The 19,904-nt window shown below is 36.7% G+C and overlaps 1 protein-coding gene across 1 annotated transcript in view; it reads left to right on the top strand.

Annotated features, from left to right (window-relative positions):
- Positions 1 to 19,904, top strand: part of ADAMTS6 (ADAM metallopeptidase with thrombospondin type 1 motif 6) — a 267,510-nt gene that overhangs the window by 11,295 nt on the left and 236,311 nt on the right. The window contains 4 exon segments of the mRNA XM_049768834.1: positions 4,527 to 4,695; positions 10,332 to 10,543; positions 11,089 to 11,172; positions 11,667 to 11,812. Of these exon segments, the coding sequence (XP_049624791.1) occupies positions 4,527 to 4,695; positions 10,332 to 10,543; positions 11,089 to 11,172; positions 11,667 to 11,812 (611 nt within the window).

Here is a 19,904-nt window from a genome sequence, read left to right as displayed (position 1 = left end):
AGAGGGCCAGACATGTTTTAAAGGATACAGGATAAAACCAGTGATGATGCCAAGTTTTGACATCCTCATCAATTAGGCACTGTCTTGCATGTGGCCAGCTCCAGCACTGCCAAAATAAATGAACAAAATCTTATACATTAAAAACTATGGGGGCCGGAGGGACAGCACAGTGGTAGGGCATTGGCCTTGCATGCGGAAGGACAGTGGTTTGAATCCCGGCATCCCATATGGTCCCCGAGCCTGCCGGGGGTGATTTCTGAGTGTAGAGCCAGGAGTAACCCCTGTGTGCTGCCGGGTGTGACCCCCCCCAAAAAAAAACCTCTGGTGTGTCTGATATAGTAATTTCATACTGGTGTTTCTCATAACTATTTGGAAGAATCTGTAAAAGAATTAAGATGATATGAAAATATCTATGCTATTAGGCACAAAGTCCTGCTATTACTTTATTGGTTTGTGATTATTTTTCTAATCAATTATTTTTTCCAAATTCTTTTATCAGAATAATAAATTTCACGATTGGAGACAGAATTTAGTGTTCAGCTCTCCAAACTTATTCTGGCCAATAACTAAACTAAGTTATAATCAGCACTCAGAGGACAGGGAATGATAATAAAATAAATAAATAAATAAATAAATAATAAATACATCTAGACTTGAAACCAGTGGAAAGAGCTTGTCACTTCACTTTTCTATTTTAGGCTCTTAAATTAAAAGTGGAACATACTTAGTATACTTACTCTGAAGAGTAATTGCTATTAAATAAAGTAATGTATGCAACATCATATAGAGTCTACATCATGAGTTTTCTTTTCTGAATAATTCCAAATACTTCTAAGAAAGGATTTTATTTACCAACTCCTGATTATTTAGAAACAACCCTGGAAATAACCAGTTTCTGTCTATCTCTTCCAATGTCCTTCTCTTAACATCCCTACCATAAAGGGCAATGGTAGTACAGCTGGTCTTACACTTTCTGTGCATACTGCCAATCTAGGTTTGCATCACTGTTTACCCTGTACTTTTCCCCTAGTTCTCAAGAGAGATCCCTGTTGTCTGAGCCAGCAGTAAGCCGCTGAGCACTGCTGGGTATTACTTCCCCAACACACAAACATAAACCAAACCACTCTACTATAATAGGAACTTTAGTGTTTTTGACTTTTTCTTTGCAATATTCTAGAATCCCATTCTATACTTTCTTGGGGGGGGGCGATATTATATGTGCCCTTTTTACTGTAGGAAACTACTTCAGTTTGCTACCACATTGTTAATCTTCTTGATAAGTATTTCAAGCATAGACATTCATATTTATTTCATGGAAAATTACGATATTCCTATCACGCATATGCATTTAACTTAGGGAATGTTAATTTAAAAGATAATATTCTTTATTTAGCACCATGATTATAAACATGTTTGTAGTTGAGTTTCAGTCATAAAAAGAACACCCCCTTTCACCAGTGCAAATTTCCCACCACCAATGCACCCCATCTCCCTCCTCTCACCCCTTGCCAGTATTTGAGACAGGCATTCTATTTCTTTCACTCATTACTAATGTCATGATACTTGTCAGTGTACTTATTTCTCTAACTGAACTCACCATTCTTTGTGGTGAGCTTTATAATGTGAACTTGTTCTTCTAGCCCTCCTCTCTATTGTCTCTGGAAATATTACAATAATGTCTTTTATTTTCTTAAAACCCATAGACGAGTAAGACTATTCTGTCTCTCTCTTCCTCTGATTTATTTCACTCAGCATAATGGTTTCCATGTCCATCCATGTATTGGAAAATTTCCTGACTTCATTTCTCTGATGGCTGCATAATATTCCATTGTGTATATGTATCACAGTTTCTTTAATCATTAATCTGTTGAAGGGCATCTTGGTTGTTTCCAGAGTCTGGCTATTTTAAATAGTGTTGTAATGAATATAGATGTACAGAAGGCATTTTTGTATTGTGTTTTTTGTGTTCCTAGGGCATACCCCTAGGAGTAGTATAGCTGGATCATATCTTGGCTCAATTTTCAGGTTTTTTTTTTTTTTGCGGTGGGGGCATACCCGGTGATGCTCAGGGGTTATTCCTGGCTATGTACTCAGAAATTGCTCCTGGCTTGGGGTACCATATGAGATGCCGGGGGATTGAACTGTAGTCCATCCTAGGCTAGTGTGGGCAAGGCAGATGCCTTACCCTTTGCGCCACTGGCCCGGCCCAATTTTCAGTTTTTTTTTTTTTTTAAGAATGTCCATATTGTTTTCCTAAAGGCTGGTCTAGACAGCATAGGGAATGCTATCTTTAAAGGAAAGAAAACAATAGAGAAAATAAATGAAGTGGCTAAAGGCTGCTGTTTGGGATTTTTAATTTTCCTATTTGCATTGCTTAGCTCATTTCAGCAGGTGACTGCTGGCTTCATCACTAAATTAGAGTAGCTCTAATTATGTCATCTTTCTTTCCAAGTGTGTGGTATTTAAAATAAATTTTCCTAAACAGAATCCTTGTGGTTTAGATTCAAAAGTATCTTTGAGATTATTTTGACCAGAACTTTTTTGATTTTTTTCCCCTTTGCTTCCCACCACTCTTTTAAAGTGGTAAACTTTTCTCAAATAAAATGTTATTTGCACACAATATATAGATCAATAAACACACAGCTGATGCCTTAAAACCGGGAATCCAGGCCAGTTAGGGTCTCCCTTTGTTGTCTGGGCTATTCCCTGAGGGCATTTTTATGGAACACATAGGGCTCCCCAGAGTGCTGTTTAAAAACCACTAATTTACACCAAACCTTTCATTTTTCTAGTTGAGGAAATGCAGCCAGAAGTTTGTATTTTATCCAATGTTACAGGATAAATTAGTTGGATTAAGAGCTGTCCCCAATTCTTAGAAAAACACATTGTTAGCAAGAATGAAAGCTCCTTTATCTGATGCAGATAAATTTTACTATCATGTATCTTTTAATATGTAGATCTTTCTTTGGTGTGCTTACTATATATGATATATTGCTATGATCTGATGTGAAAATAACCCTTTCCCTTAAGAAAGTAAATTGTGTCCTTCAGAAGATGAAACATGCAGTTGAAAAGTTATACCAAATTTATATTTCAGATTTGAGATATTGCAAAAGTAATGTGGAATAAAGTAAAAAAAAAAAGAATGATACCAATAATTAACTCTTTTGAAGCTCAGAGGAGAGTGAAGCTAATTTAGGGGAACAAAGGAAATATCTATGGGTTAGCTGAATAAGACTTGGTCACATAAATAGGTGAAAAGCAATCTAATACTGTGACAAGAACAGCTTTATGAATTCCAGCCTTCTTCACTACTATATGGTACTGGACAAGTTCTGTTTTTGTTTGTTTGTTTGTTTGTTTTGGGGGCAGCCATACCCCATACATGTGGCTACTCTCTGGCAGTACACTTCTGGCAGTGTTTGGGGAATGCCAAATATAGAATGCCAAGGGTCAAATCTGGGTCATTATAATGCAAGGCAATTGCCCTACCTGTTGTACTTTCTTCCTTTTTTTTTTGTTTGTTTGTTTGTTTTGGTTTTTAGGTCACACCCGGTAGCACTCAGGGGTTATTTCTGGCTCTATGCTCCGAAATCGCTCCTGGCAGGCTCAGGGGACCATATGGTATGCCATGATTCGAACCACCGACCTTCTGCATGCAAGGCAAATGCCTTACCTCCATGCTATCTCTCTGATCCCACCTGCTGTACTTTCACTTTGGTGCCAATACTGGACAAATTATTAAGCTTTGAATCTGTTAGTTCATCTGCAAAATGGAGAGGGATGCATTGTATGTATATTAGTTTATAATATGTTCAATAGTGCCAACCTTAAAATGTTAGTCTATTTTCCAAAATAGAAATTTGTTTTGTCATCATGTCAGTGTCTACATTGGGCAGCTTTATAGATGGCCACTCAGGGACCCAATGTCCCTTTTGTCTTTTATCTTCACTAAATCCTTCAGCTTTCTTCTCTCCTAAAAACATTCAAGTGCAATGAGTGAAGAAAGAGAACCAGGAGTTCTTCAAAGGAGGCTTTCAGGGACCTCATACCATGAAGGTGGTATTCATTTTCTTTAGTCCCCAAGTCCATTATAAGCTATACTTAAATGATGATGTAGTTAAGTTTGTGCTCTGGAAAAGACAGAAGTGTCATTGAACAAGTATAGATCTTAGCATGCCAAATATTTATCTGCTTTACTAAAACACAGAAAATTTATTACATTCCTATTTAAATGTAGTATTTTAGCCTTCATTATTTATTTTTGGTCACAAATGGTAATACTCAGGGCTTACTCCTGGCTCTTCACTCAGGGATCACTCCTGGCAATGAACAGGGGACTTTACTGGTGCGGTGGATGGACCCTGAACCTGCCACTTGCAAGGCAAGTGCCCTACTAATTGAACTATCTCTCCTACTAGATATACCATCACTCCATCTCCTCTTTTAAATTTTAATTGGTTATCAATTTATCTTTTACTTTTGGTGGTAATGAGAATTAACATTTAACACCTTTTTTCTTGTAGCATGGTGTTATTGCTACAGAAGATGAAGAATATTTTATTGAACCATTAAAGAATACCACAGAGGATTCTAAACATTTCAGTTATGAAAATGGTCATCCTCATGTGATTTACAAAAAATCTACCCTTCAGGAGCGGTATCTGTTTGATCACTCTCATTGTGGGGTTTCAGGTGAGTGACACAAGGCATTAGAAAATGTTTAGCATTACTGCTCTTCTTTCTTGCAGATTATTTTGAAAAGTAAACAGTAGGTTCAGAAATATAGTACAGTGGGAAAGTTGCTTGTTCAACCCCCAGGAACTGTGTATAGTTCTGCAGGAAATGGCAATGACCCCTGAGCACAGAGCCAGGAGAAAAAGCTTTGCTTACTGCCAGGTGTAGTCCCCAATAAAACAACAACAACAACAGAAAGTAAAAGATATTTGAGAGGAAAAAATACTAAGAATGTTTAGAACCCTCTTAAAAATTGTCATAACTGGGGCCAGCGTGATGGCGCTAGAGGTAAGGAGTCTGCGTTGCCAGCACTAGCCAAGGACAGACCACGGTTTGATCCCCGGGCATCCCATATGGTTCCCAAAGCCAGGAGCGACTTCTGAGCACATAGCCAGGAGTAACCCCTGAGCGTTACTGGGTGTGAACCAAAAACCAAAAAAAAAAAAATGTTGTCATAACTTAGGAACCGGAGTGGTGGCGCAGCGGTAGGACGTTTGCCTTGCACATGGCGATTTGATCCCCCCCACCTGGCGTCCTAAGGTTCCCCTAGCTAGAAGTGATTTCTGAGCACATAGCCAGGAGTCACCCCTGAGTGTCACTGAGTGTGGCCCAAACAAACAAACAAAAAGTTGTGACAACTTAGTGGTAAATTAATTTTTAAAACTATTTGAGAAGTCCTTACAATAGGTTTGTGTAAAACTTGAGTTTTATTTTTTTTTTCATTTGAAAGGAAAATAAAAGCCCTTACTTTTATTTTTAAACAAATGGTAGTTATAGCTTCAATGTGCAGGTGTTTCATTGTATTCTGACCATTTTCATTAGTTTAAGATATATGTCTCAATGTATTATACATGTATATTTATAAAAAGTTGTTTTATTTTCTCTGTTAGGCTATTCAATAGAGATAGGTTTTTAATTCTCCAGAGTCTTCAGGAAGTCTCATTCCAACTTCCACGGATATACTCCCTGTAATAGGGCTGATGGAAACTAAGTGAGGGTAACATTGGCTGCTGGCAAACTTTATTGGACTATCTCCAGGGGTCCTAATCTATAGGAAAGTAAACCAATGAAGTCAGATATAAGACATGAAGACTGGTAGCCCTACCATGCACATAATAAATATAAAGATAAGTACTTTAAGTCCCCAAACTGGTTTATAGCTTAGATCAATAGGGTCAATCGGATAGAAAAAAAATTAGGTTGGCATTTTTATGCTTATGGGTTTATCTAGAAAGTTGAATAAGACTTGAAGAGTTGTCATAGAGTAGTCAAAAGTCTTGAAGACCTTTTTTGTGGTAAGGAAAGCTTCACAGAGGAAGCAGCTTCCTTTTTTTTTTTTTTTTTTTGGTTTTTGGTTTTTGGGTCACACCTGGCAGTGCTCAGGGGTTATTCCTGGCTCCAGGCTCAGAAATTGCTCCTGGCAGGCACAGGGGACCATATGGGGCGCCGGGATTCGAACCAATGACCTCCTGCATGAAAGGCAAACGCCTTACCTCCATGCTATCTCTCCGGCCCCAAGCAGCTTCCTTTTCAGTTAAGAAACTGTTGTCTTATTCTCTCTTGACTTTGAAGAATAAAGACACTTGTGTCAGAGAGATAGTACAGGGATGAAGGTATTTTCACTGTTTTTCACAGTCCCTGTTTCAAATTCTCAGTATCATATCTGAGTACCACCTGGGTCATTCCTGAACATCAACAACAACAAAAATAACCCCCAAGATGATGTGTCCCCACAAAAAGAAATAAAGACATTAATTATACAACTTCTAAAAGATTTGACCTATATATAATTTGACTTATATACATATATATTTAGTGAAGCCAAATAGTTTTTATTGAATGATATTTAGAGAAATGTGAGGGGAAAGAGATAGTATTAAATAATAATCACTAGGTCATCCAGAGGGGTGGCGGGATAGAGAATGGCATTTGGGAGGAGGCTTTATGCATGCTTTTCCAAGTGGTGTTGGTCTGGAGTTCTCTGCACTCTAAAAGTTAATCTGGGTTTTGTTGCAGAGAAAACCTTGCACTTGTGATGGTCATTTCTTTTTCCTTGTTGTTTTGTTTGTTGTTTTGTATCACACACTGTGGTACTCAGGGGTTAATTCTGGCAATGTGTGAGGGACTGTATGGGATGCCAACGATCTAACCCTTAGTGGCTTTTCCTCTTCCTTCTCCTCCTTCTCCTCTTCTCTTCTCTTTCTTCCTTTTTTTTTTTTAATTTTTATTTTTGTTGTTGTTTTTTGGGCCACACCCGGAGGCGCTCACCGGTTACTCTTGGCTCTGTGCTCAGAAATCGCTCCTGGCAGGCATGGGGGCCATATGGGATGCCGGGATTCAAAACAATGTTGATCTTAGGTCGGCCGCTTGCAAGGCAAACACCCTATTGCTGTGCTCTCTCCAGCCCCCCTTCTTCTTCTATATTGGTTTTTGGGCTACATCTGGCAGTGCTCAGAGTTAACTCCTGGCTATGGTCAGGAATCATTCCTGGCAGGACTCTCAAGACCAAGGGGGGTGTTGGGGGGACCTGACCCTAGAGAATTGTGTGTTAGGCCTTATCCATTGCTCTCTCACACTCCCCTGAAAGGCCTTGCTAAGTTGTAAACCAGTAAGGAATGAAGCTTTTTACAATGCAGCAATAGATAACTGTGATACCAAGCTCCTATTTAGAATCAAGCCCAGGTTGGTTAAGTGTAAGGCAATACACTACGCTGTGTTATACTAACACTCAGCTTCAATCCTTTCATATTCTTTTGACCTTTTTAGACTCAGAATTTCTCCTTTACTGTGGTGGCCCATCCATCTCCAGGCACTTTTTGCATTTGTTTGGTGTCTTAGTTACTCCAACTCCAAAGAGCTCAGGATTTTCATCTCAAAGGAAGATGTTTCTCTTGCCTTTAAGTTTCTTCAGGGTAGGGCAATATTTTTTTGAGGGGGGAGAGGGATGAGTATGTGCCCAACAGTTCTCAGGGATTACTACAGGCTCTGTGCTCAGGGATCTCTCTTGGTCGTCTTGGGGAAACATATGGGAAGTCTGAGATCAAACCCTGGCAGCAGTATTCAAGGCAAAAACCTTAGCTGCTGTACTGTCTCTCTGACCTTAAGTTTCATTATTTCCTAACAGCTCAGGATCATGATCTGGTCCCCTTTTTTATCTGCCCGTAATATTTGACTAATGATTTTTATAGTGATTTCTGTCTGTCTCTTATTTCTTAAAATTTATTACTTCTATCAAGCATTGTAATTTACAGAGTTATTCATAGTAGACTTATAGGTGTATAGTTTTTCAGTACAAGTCCCATGACCAGTGTCAACCTCCCTCCACCAAAGTTCCCAGAGTCCATCCCATAACTCTCCCCAGCTTCCCCAGTCTGCCATCATAACAGGCATCTATTACAGTTTGGTTGCTTAAGTTTGAGTTTCATGATTTTAGTGTTGTGGACTTTGGTTTGAATATTTAGTTCTGTCCTTCCTTAACATCACCAATGTACCTGAATCCTTTTGACTCCCTTTTAATTCCTTTATCTCACATCTGTCTTTCAACTTCAACACTCAATTTCTTTTCTTCTCACTATACCCTGGGGCCAGAGTGCTTTAGACAATCCTCATTTAAATCACTGATTCTAAATAGAACTTATAAGTATTTATCCTTTGTCTTCCTTTAACAGCATGATTAAATAAATGTATCGGTTTCCAGTTCCATCTATGCTGCAGTAAGCTGCATAATTCCTTATAGCTATGTAGTATTTTATTGTCTATTCCATGAATATATCTTCATGTTCTACTCCACTATGGTTGGATATCTAGGTAGATTCCAACTTTTAGCTATTATACTGAGTGCTGCAAAAAATAGTGGTGCACATACATCCTTTTGGATGAATGTTTTTCTGTCCTGGGGATAGATACCCGAAAGAGCTAGGTTGAATGGCAGCTCAAATTTGAGTTTACTGAAAACTCTTCATACTGTTTTCTATAGGGGTTGGACAAGCAGCATTCCTACCAGCAGTGGTTGAGTGTTCCTTTCCTACTAACTCAGATTTTTCCAGTATTTTTGATATGTGCATTCTCATTGGTGTAAGATAATATCTCATTGTCATCTTGATTTGTATTTCCTTAATGATAAGTGATGATGACCATTTTTTCATGTGCCTGTAGATTTTGTGAGGACTTTGTATATCTTAGACATCAACCCTTAATCTGATGTGTTGAGTGAAAATATTTTCTTCCATTCAGCTATCTTTTTATTTTAGCCTGTTTTTTTTTCATATAGAATCTTTTTAGTTTGACATAGTCCCATTTTTCCATTTTAATTTTTTATTTGATTTTTGATTGGTATCAAATTGTTGAAGACTCCTTTGAGACCTAGGTCTTGGAGTGTTTCGCCTATGTTTGCCTCAGTGCACTTTATAGAGTCAAATCTGGTCTCAAGGCCTTTGACCCACTTTGAGTTGACTTTTATGTAAGATATGAGAAGTGGATCCAGTTTTACTTTCATACAGATGGTTATTTAATTGTCCCAATACCATTTGTTGACAAGATTGTCTATTCCATTTTATGTTCTCATCTCTTTTGCCAAAAAATAGTGAATCATATACTTGGGGTTTGTCATTGGATACTTTATTCTGACACATCAGTCTGAAGGTCTGTCTTTGTTCCAATACCTTGCTGTTTCAATCACTACAGCTTCAAGCTAGGTAATGAGATGCCTCCCAGTTGTTTTTCAGTATGGTTTTGACTATTGAGGTCTTTTATAGGTTTAACACACATTTTATAATTGACTATTATAAGTCCTTAAAGAACATTGTCTGAATTTGAGTAAGGATTGCATTGAATCTATATAATAATTTAGGTAAGGTTGTCATTTTGATAATATTGATTCTTCCAATCCCTGAGCATGGAGGGTTTTTCCATTTCCCTAGGTCTTTTTCATTTTCATTCTTAAGTGTTTTGAAGTTTTTACTTACCAATATAATTTTTGTATATGTTATTTATTTATTGACCACATTTTGTGGTGCTTAGGGCTTACTTCTGGCTTTCTATGATGAGGGATCATTCCTTTTGGGCTCAGGAAACCTGGATCATTTTTAACTATTGTACCCATTTCTTCTGCCAAATGTAGTATATAAATTAGTTGAATTTTCCATAACGAGATTTACTGGAATGATACAAAATGATCTTTTAAAAAATGACTATTTAAAAAATGAGGATTACTTTAATTATATATAGGATTAATTTTATTAGCTAAATATGATTGATATTTAAATTTTTCACATGATCAAAAATTTCTTTTTCTCATTACTGCATATCTTTATCTCTTTCTCTTTGAAAAATAATAATATGGGGGCTGGAGCAATAGCACAGTAAATAGGCATTTGTCTTGAACATGGCTGACCTGGACTTGATCCTGGGCATCCCATAGGGTCCAACCGAACCTGACAGAAGAGATTTCTAAGCACAGAGCCAGAAATAACACATGAAGCACCTCAGAGCGTGGGCCCCCTCAAATTAGAAAATTTATGAAAAGCCTGACTACATAAAAGTTTTATGAATAAAGGAAAGAACCTATCTGAACTGCTCAATTATTTCTATTGCAGACCTCATAAGAAGTGGCAAATCTCGGTGGCTGAACGGCTCATCCTCTTTTCCTTCTTCTCTCCCAATTAACGGCACCCATAGCTACAGCAGGCAGAAGAGATCAGTAAGCATTGAGCGGTTTGTGGAGACATTAGTAGTGGCAGACAGAATGATGGTGGGCTACCATGGCCGCAAAGACATTGAACATTACATTTTGAGTGTGATGAATATTGTAAGTTTGATCCCTCTACATAATACTTTACTTGATAGTTGTTCTTTGATAAAGGTCATGGACTTTTATTGTGAAATGATGACTTTAATGATTGATGCATCTAGGGCCAGCAATGTGGCCTAGTAGTGATTTACAAGTCTTACAAATGTGAGGGGTTCCATCCCTGATAGCACAGAAAAAAAAGTTGTTTTAGTTATATAAAATGAGAAATAATTGGTTAGATTTAAGGCTTACTATCCATCTTCATATGATAGGATCTTCTTACAATGGGTTATATTAAAATCTTGCTTAAATAGCTTTTGATAATTGAAACTTTAGCTCACCCTCTAATTGATCTGTAGGAGAAAATATTTTTGAGGAAGACATGAACCTCTCACTGAAACATCTTGAGGGTAGATTTATGAGGATTTGGGATTTAAAATACCATTTTATATACATAGTAATTACATTTATGAAAACTGGTTTACCCTATTTAAAAATATATCAAAGAATTGCCCTATGATTTTTGTCTGACTTTGTGTCTTTTCTTATTTTCTGGAGGTCAGGTTGCCAAACTTTACCGTGATTCCAGCCTAGGAAACGTTGTGAATATTATAGTGGCCCGCTTAATTGTTCTCACAGAAGACCAGGTAAGAGATAGTTTTATAAATCAGAATTTATTATCAATTTCAATGTCATATACTGTAATTATTTTATTACTATCTTCTAAAGGAAGTTATAGTTGAATATGATTTTTGGTTCTAAGACTTTAATTTTAGACAAATTTTACATAGTTTATAGTAGTATATACTTCTAAAGTTAATATGTATATTAGCTTATACGTTTTAGTATAAAGATGAATATTTACAAGAAAACCTTATAATGGTGGTTTTGGTTGGTTTTATATGGTGATAATCACATGTTCATATTAACTAGAACTAGAGATGATAAGTAGAATTGGTAAGGTTGTTCAGTAATAAAATAAACTAACTCTAGGTCAGCCATTACAGAGTTAAAGATTGGCAAGAGTTTTTTCCTAGAAATCACTGATTCCAATTATAGTTCCACTTTAGACTTCAAAAGTTTTAACAACTGACCTTAGTAATTTGTTTGGAACATTCCTGGTATGCATGTTGTATTGCAGCCAAACTTGGAGATAAACCACCATGCAGACAAGTCCCTCGATAGCTTCTGTAAATGGCAGAAGTCCATTCTCTCTCACCAAAGTGATGGAAACACCATTCCAGAAAATGGGATTGCCCACCACGATAATGCGGTTCTTATTACTAGGTATGGTTTGTTGCAAGTATTTTTTCTTTGAATGTTGTCTTTGATGTTGTAACTATATTTTATTCTATTTAAAGCCTTTTCTAAATAATGAATATAGGAGAAGTGAAATGATCTTTATTATTCGCCACTGAGAAGAATATATTATATACTACTTTTGTTTACATTAAATGAATCAAACAAAACAAGATTTAGAATTAACTTAGAATTTAATTAATGTCTTTCCTTGTGCTGTTTATTGTATAAATTGATATAGATATATTTTCATTTGTTTAGCAAGATATATACTAAAAGCAAAAATTTAAAGTATCAGAATAAATATTAGTTTGTTTTGGGATCACAACTGATGGTTCTTAGGATATACTCTTGGTTATGCTATGGGCTTACTACTCAGGTGCCTGGGGGGTCCATAACTGGTGCCAAGAATGGAACTTGGCATTGGTCTCTTGCAAGGCAAGTGTCCTACCTGCTGTACTATGACTCTGGCCCACAGAGTAAACATTTTATGTTGTTTTAGGGCCATACCCAGAAAGGCTCAAGAGTTACTCCTGGCACTTTACTCAGGAATCATCCTTGGCAGGCTCAGAGGACCACGTGTAATGCCAGGGACCGAGTTTGGGTTGGTCATGTGAATCATACCCACTGTACCATCTCTCTGGAACATGACATCAACTTTTGTTTTTTTTTTTTTGTTTGTTTGTTTTTGGGTCACATCCAGAAGCGCTCAGGGGTTACTCCTGGCTCTACACTCAGAAATCGCTCCTTGTGGGCTCGGGAAACCATATGGGATGTCAGGATTCGAACTACCGTCCTTCTGCAGGCAAGGCAAATGCCCTACCTACATGCTATCTCTCCAGCACCGACATCAACTTTTTAAAAATAAAATAGTCATCAGGGTAGATTGGAGGTGATTATGACATTAATTATCCTTACCTATCTGAATAACTCTGGAAGGAGATCATTAGTTGCACAATTACATAAATAAATTTTTTTTACTTAGAAGAAATAAATGAAGAGATAATAGGTATCAAGAGTAGTTTACCTCTCAAGTACAGGTACTACTAGATGATAACCCAATCAATTTTTGTATTTCTCTAGTTGAATAGAACCAAATTCAGGTTCATTTGTTAACTACAAACATTTTTGAATAATTAAAAGATAAGTGTTTTTATTTGTCTCTCATCAGTATTTCAAAGCTGAAGGTGAAATAAGTAATAATAAATGAATCATAAGCAAAAATGGAAGCTTTATTCTATTTTGACTAAATGGAATAACCTTTTTTTTCACTATTTCTTTTCATTTATGAGTCAATGTTTACTATATACTTGCAAAGTGGACAGGGCACTTGCATTGCAAGTGGCTGACCCACGTTTGAACGCTGGTATCCTATATGGTCTCCTGAGTACACCAGGAGTAGTTCTTGAGAGCAGAGCCAGTAGAAATCCTGAGAATTTCCAGGTGTGACCCCAAACCAAACAAATTAAGTTTACAATAAATAATGTGACTAGATTTATAATATGAATTTAATTCATGCTCTAATATCAATAATATGAGTTGACTCCAAAACATATCAAAATTATTTAAGTATTTATATTCAATTTTATGTGTAAGTATATATGTCTAAAATTATATAATCATAATTAGCATTAGCTAGTTAAAAATTTTGAGGTCTAAAGACAACACAATCATATTTATTAAAGTAATGTAGAGTTGGAGAGATAATAAATACAGGAATTATGGCACATGTTTTGCAGATGGCATACATAGGTTTTCTCTCATCTCATGTGAATACACTGCCTTAGATTGTTACTAGGTATAGTCTGAGCACTCTGAGTGTAACCTGGGTAATTCCCAGCATAACAGGGCATGAGCAATTGCAATTCTGTTGATATTGAACTGCCGGCCTGGGTGGTCAAGAATGATCAGGCAGGGCCCCGGGCCTCCTGACCACAACTTGGGAGACACTGCACAACTCTGCTTCCCTACCACCCACAATTATATAATGTGATTTAAGTATATATTTTGAGCTCATTATCACAGTTAAATTAATGAACACGTTAGAAGTTAAATAGGACTGTGGATATAGGCTTAAAATATTACACAGTTGGACTAGGGAGATAGTACAGGTCCTGATGAGGTTTGATCTCCAGCACCACATACGGTCTTCTGAGCCTACCAAGAGTTATTCCTGAGGGCAGAGCAAAAAGACAAACCTTAAGCACTGCCAAGAGTGGCAAAGTAAAAAAAATTTACATTTTTAGAAATATGAATTATATTTAGGACAATTAGTCTATAATTTGATACATTTATTTAAATTATATATATATATATTTACACACAAAGTCAGGAAATAGTCATGATAAATTTAACCATTTTATGCTTTGCTTTTGATTTTGAACCACACTTGTCTGTGCTCAGGTCTTACTCCAGGGAGCACTCCTGGCAGGACTCAGAGGACCAAATATGGTGCTGAGCTTGAGTAGGGCACAGGCACGGTTGCTTCTCCCACTGTAGATCTTTCTGACCCAGTCAGTTAAATTTAAAATGAAGCCAATTCCTTCATTTGTGTGCTTGATGAAAGCATTTGAGAAATTTAGTATAGTCTACAAATCAGCTGGAATTTGGTGTCATGGAATGTGCTTGCAACCACACTGAGTAATTAACATGGAAGTCTCAAACATACTTCCTGGCTTTTTGTCTGATCAAGTGTTGGAATATTTTCTATTTTTAAGGTATTAGTATGATAGTATATATTTAAAATAGAAAGTATAATCTACACATTTTTTGCTTTTGCTTTAGTGGCAGCCTTATTGTGATAAATTCATAGATCTTATCATTTAAAGTACATAAGAGAATAGGAAGTTTATAAAAAGATGCAGAGTTAAGTGATTTTAAGTATATTCATAGGACTGTCAGTTTTAGAACATTTTTTATCACTTCCAAAAATCCCTTTTATTTTCCCACTCATGCTCTAGATTTAGGTAATTAGTAATCTACTTCATCTCTTTATAGGGCCTTTTCATGCTCTACATTTAGGTAATTAGTAATCTACTTCATCTCTTTATAGGGGCTTTTGTAAGGAATAAAATCAGAATATATGTTTTATAGTTTATGAATCATGTTATAGCAAGTATCAGGAGTTCATTTCTTTTAGTAGACTGAATTCTTGAAAATTCAACTACATTTTTCAAGAATGCCTGTTAGTAGGTATTTGTTAATACTTGTACATCTATTAAAACTTTTCATTAGTGGAAATCACAGGATATAAAGACATATCAAAATACAATCACAAAGTCACATAATTTAGTCTTTAATTAAATGGGCATATTTATCCTCTTAAAGGATCATAACTATTTGCTTTGATGGTGCTGGATTTGAAAGGGATTAGGATTTTCAAGACTAATGTTTTCAAGTGCAAGACATTAAAAATAGAGTAAAAATATTTTCTTGCTAAAAGTTAGTCTGTAATATGTGGTGTTGAAAATGTTTTTCAAACTATATATAGAAATTACATTTAGCTACCTTATATGTTAAAATAAAGTAAAGGAAAATTAAGTGTTGTTCATTAAGAGGTAATTGGTGCTCATATATGGAATTTAAAAAATTCTTATGGAAAGCCAGTTAATTTTTGTGAACTGTTAGTAAGCTTGTTAAGAATATGATATATGGGGCCTGGAGAGATAGCACAGCGGTGTTTGCCTTGCAAGCAGCCAATCCAGGACCAAAGGTGGTTGGTTCGAATCCCGGTGTCCCATATGGTCCCCTGTGCCTGCCAGGAGCTATTTCTGAGCAGACAGCCAGGAGTATCCCCTGAGCATCGCCGGGTGTGGCCCACCCCCCAAAAAAAAGAATATGATATATGGAGCCGGAGATAGCATGGAGGTGGAGCTTTTGCCTTACATCCAGAAGGACGGTGGTTCGAATCCCGGCATCCTATGTGGTCCCCCGTGCCTGCCAGGGGCGATTTCTGAGCTCAGAGTCAGGAGTGACCCCTGAGCACAGCCAGTGTGATCCCAAAACAAACAAACAAAAAAGAATATGATGTATTTGCAGTCAATAGAAGATTCTTGAAATTAGAGTGCAGGTGAATTAATTAATTTTGATATCTTAACATTTTAAAGCAGTTTTTCTTTTACCAGTCTAGACATAGAACAAATTGGAATGACTTTTAGTTCTTGTGCAATATGGTACAATTAGTAATGAAATATAGGATCAGAGAGATATTACAGAGGCTAATTTACTTGCCTTGAATGCAGCTGACCCTGGTTTAATCCCCAGCACCACCGATGGGATCCCTGAACACCATCAAGAGTGATCCCTGACATAGAGCACAGATAGGTATGACCTGCCCTCACAAAAATATAAAACAATATTACCACTGAGTTATATAGACAATATGCACAAACTACTAGCAAAAAAATATTCCAGGTAAATGTGCACTGGTGGAGGTTACTGTCCTTATATGACTGTAACTCAATCATGAACAACTTTCTTTGTGGATAAAAACCTGTAGATGAACAACCTGTAACCATGATGTTTAAATAAAAAATAAAAAAATATATCCCAGGCATTATCTATGTTATACATTAACTAAAATAAGAAAATATTTTTATTTCAATACCCCAGTTAATTAAATACACACAACTTTTTTTTTTTTGGTTTTTGGGTCTCACCCGGCAGTGCTCAGGGGTTACTCCTGGCTCCATGCTCAGAAATTGCTCCTGCAAGCATGGGGGACCATATGGGATGCCGGGATTTGAACTGATGACCTTTTGTATGAAAGGCAAACGCCTTACCTCCATGCTATCTCTCCGGCCCCAAATACACACAACTTAATAAGCTTTCTTTTAACACATATATAAGGTAGCTAAATGTTAACACCATTGTTGGTGCTAATGTGAACTGGTTCAGTGTGTATGGAAAACGGCTTGCAAAGTAAAAAATAAATAGAATAATCAAATGATACAGTAATTCTTCTCCTTGGTAACTAATTCCAAGAACACAAAAACACTAATGTGAAAAACCCAAATGGCCAATGATAAGTGGATAAAGAAATTGTGATATATATCCTAGGGTTATAGTATGGCCATAAGATGCTTGTCTTCGGGGCCCGGAGAGATAACACAGCGGCGTTTGCCTTGCAAGCAGCCAATCCAGGACCAAAGGTGGTTGGTTCGAATCCTGGTGTCCCATATGGTTCCCTGTGCCTGCCAGGAGCTATTTCTGAGCAGACAGCCAGGAGTAACCCCTGAGCACTGCCGGGTGTGGCCCAAAAACCAAAAAAAAAAAAAAAAAAAAAAAAAAGATGCTTATCTTCAGTGTCAAGAACCTGGGTTCAGCATGGTACATATGGTTCATATGGTACAACATATGGTCTCCTTACCCCTTAACCATGCTAGGAAAGATCCCTGAGCACAGAACCAGGAGTAAACCCTGAGCACTGCTGGTAGATCTAAAAAACAAACAAACAAAATATTGTGGTATACATGTACAATAAAATTCTACTCAGCTATAAGAAAATATGAACACTATAAGACTAGAGGTGTCATTTTTAGTTAAGTATGATAGAAAGAGAAAGTGGATAATAATCTTACTCATCTGAACTGGTTTTGTGTGTGTGTGTGTGTGTGTGTGTGTGTGTGTGTGTGTGTGTGTGTTGTGTGTTGGGGTTACCACCCTGTGATGCTTAGCTGTTATTCCTGGCTCTGTGCATAGGAATCATTCCTGGCCAGTGTGGAGACCTTTTGGGATATCAGGGATTGAACCCAAGTTGGTTGCATGCAAAGCAAACACCCATCCTGCTTTACTATTACTCTGGCCCCTGTGTTGTATTTTTAAAAAACAAGGGAATAGATAATGTCCAAGGAAAATACACTTTTTAATTCTGATAAAAGAACTGAGGTTACTGAGAGGTGAGGGGCCAGCAGAGTGGATGGGAAGGATTCTAAGGACAGTGATAGAGGAATGTTGGCACTGGTGGTAAGTGTGGCATGTAATCGTATCTTAAAACTTATAGATATTTTGTTTTGTTTTGTTTTTGGCTCACACCCGGCGGTGCTCAGGGGTTACTCCTGGCTCTGTGATCAGAAATTGCTCCTTGCAGGCACGGGAGACCATGTGGGATGCCGGTATTTGAACCACTGTCCATTCTGGATTGGCTGCATGAAGTGCAAATGCCCTACTGCTATGCTATCTCTTTGGCCCTGTATTCTAAAACTTATAAATGTTTATACTCGTAAGTGTAAATAATTTTTTTTCAAATTTGAAAATTCCTTTTATAATCACATTAAAGATAATTCCTTTTATAATCACATTAAAATTGCTGGGAGTACATTTAATATAAGTTAAAGTTTTACAAATGGAATACTGTAAGACTTGTTAAGAAATAGAAAAGGAGGGGCTGGAGAGATAGCATGGAGGTAAAGCATTTGCCTTTCATGCAGAAGGTCATCGGTTTGAATCCTGGCATCCCATATGGTCCCCCGAGCCTGCCAGGAGTGATTTCTGAGCATGAAGCCAGGAGTAATCCCTGAGTGCTGCCCGGTGTGACCCAAAAACTAAAAAAAAAACTAAAAAAAAAAAAAAGAAGGGCCGGGAAGGTGGCGCTAGAGGTAAGGTGTCTGCCTTGCAAGCGCTAGTGTAGGACGGACCGCGGTTCGATCCCCCGGCGTCCCATATGGTCCCCCAAGCCAGGAGTGACTTCTGAGCGTATAGCCAGGAGTAACCCCTGAGCATCAAACGGGTGTGGCCCAAAAACCAAAAAAAAAAAAGAAAAGAAAACTTGTGTTCAAGGATTGGAAGAATTAATATTCATATTAATCAAAATGTTTATATTATCTGTAACAACTTACAGATTCAATATAATATTTATTGAAATATTAATGGTACTTTTTAAGGGAATAGAAGACACAAATCTAGGATTTATTTAGAAGCACAAAACCCACAAACATCTGAAACATTCCTATGAGAAAAATAAGGAAATATAGAAAATTTCTTTCTGACTTCAAACTATACTATAAAACAACAGTAATCAAAAAACTATTGTAGTGATAGTATTGGACTAAAAACTGACAAAATACCCCAAAAATAAGACTCCAGAAATCAACTCATATATATTGATATTTAATTTATAACAAAGGAACTAAGATATACAATGGGAAAAGTAAATTCTCTTTAACAAATGGTGTTGGGAAAACTGGAAAGTCTTGTGTCTAACTTCCTGAATATAGTATTGGGTGAGAGCAGATTCTCTACCTCACTAATCACAAAAATTAACTTAAAATTGCTTAAAGACCATGAGCCATAAAATGCACAGAAGTAAACAGGTGATAAACTCCTGGACTATGCACTCAAAAGTGTATTTAGAGATTCAACTCCAAATGACAAAGGGAACAAAAATAAAAATAGATATGTCAAATTAAAGACAAAGTGTTAAGAATCGACATCTTTGGCATCTTAGTCTTGTTCCTGATTTTAGGTGGGAATATCTCAGTTTCCACCATTTAATATGATGTTAGCTGTAGGTTGATTACACATAGAATGATTATACCATGTATATTCCTCCTATTACCAATTTATTGAACTTTTATTAAAAAATGACAATTGGTAGGAACTGTAGTAATAATATAGTGAGTGTTGAACCAGGGATGTCCCCCTAAAAGAAAAATATGGTAGTGGGAATTAAATTTTATCAAGTGGGTTTTATTGAGATTATCTGTGTTTTTTATCTTTCCTTTCGTTGATGTGGTATACTATACTAATTGATATATGTATATTGAACCATCCTTGCATCCCAGGGATAAATCCTACTTGGTTGTGGTGTATAATTCTTTTATTCTTTTTTAATGCTAGCTTTAATTTGCCAAGATTTTTTTGAGGAATATTGTTCATTGGAGATATTAGTAAATAGTTTCCTTTTTTTTTGATGTGTACAGTTATTGTCTAGTATTAGGATCAAAGAAATATTGGCCTCATAAAATATATTTGGGAGTTTTCTCTGCTCTTTGGAGGAGACTGAGAAGAGTAGGTGATAATATATTTTATATAGTTTAGTTAAATTCACAATTGAAGCCATCTGGTCCTGGGTTTTATTCTT

Source organism: Suncus etruscus, chromosome 2, assembly GCF_024139225.1.
Source record: "Suncus etruscus isolate mSunEtr1 chromosome 2, mSunEtr1.pri.cur, whole genome shotgun sequence".
Taxonomy (NCBI): Eukaryota; Metazoa; Chordata; class Mammalia; order Eulipotyphla; family Soricidae; genus Suncus; species Suncus etruscus.
The sequence above is the reverse complement of the archived record's forward strand: the minus strand, read 5'-3'. Positions and strand labels throughout refer to the sequence as shown.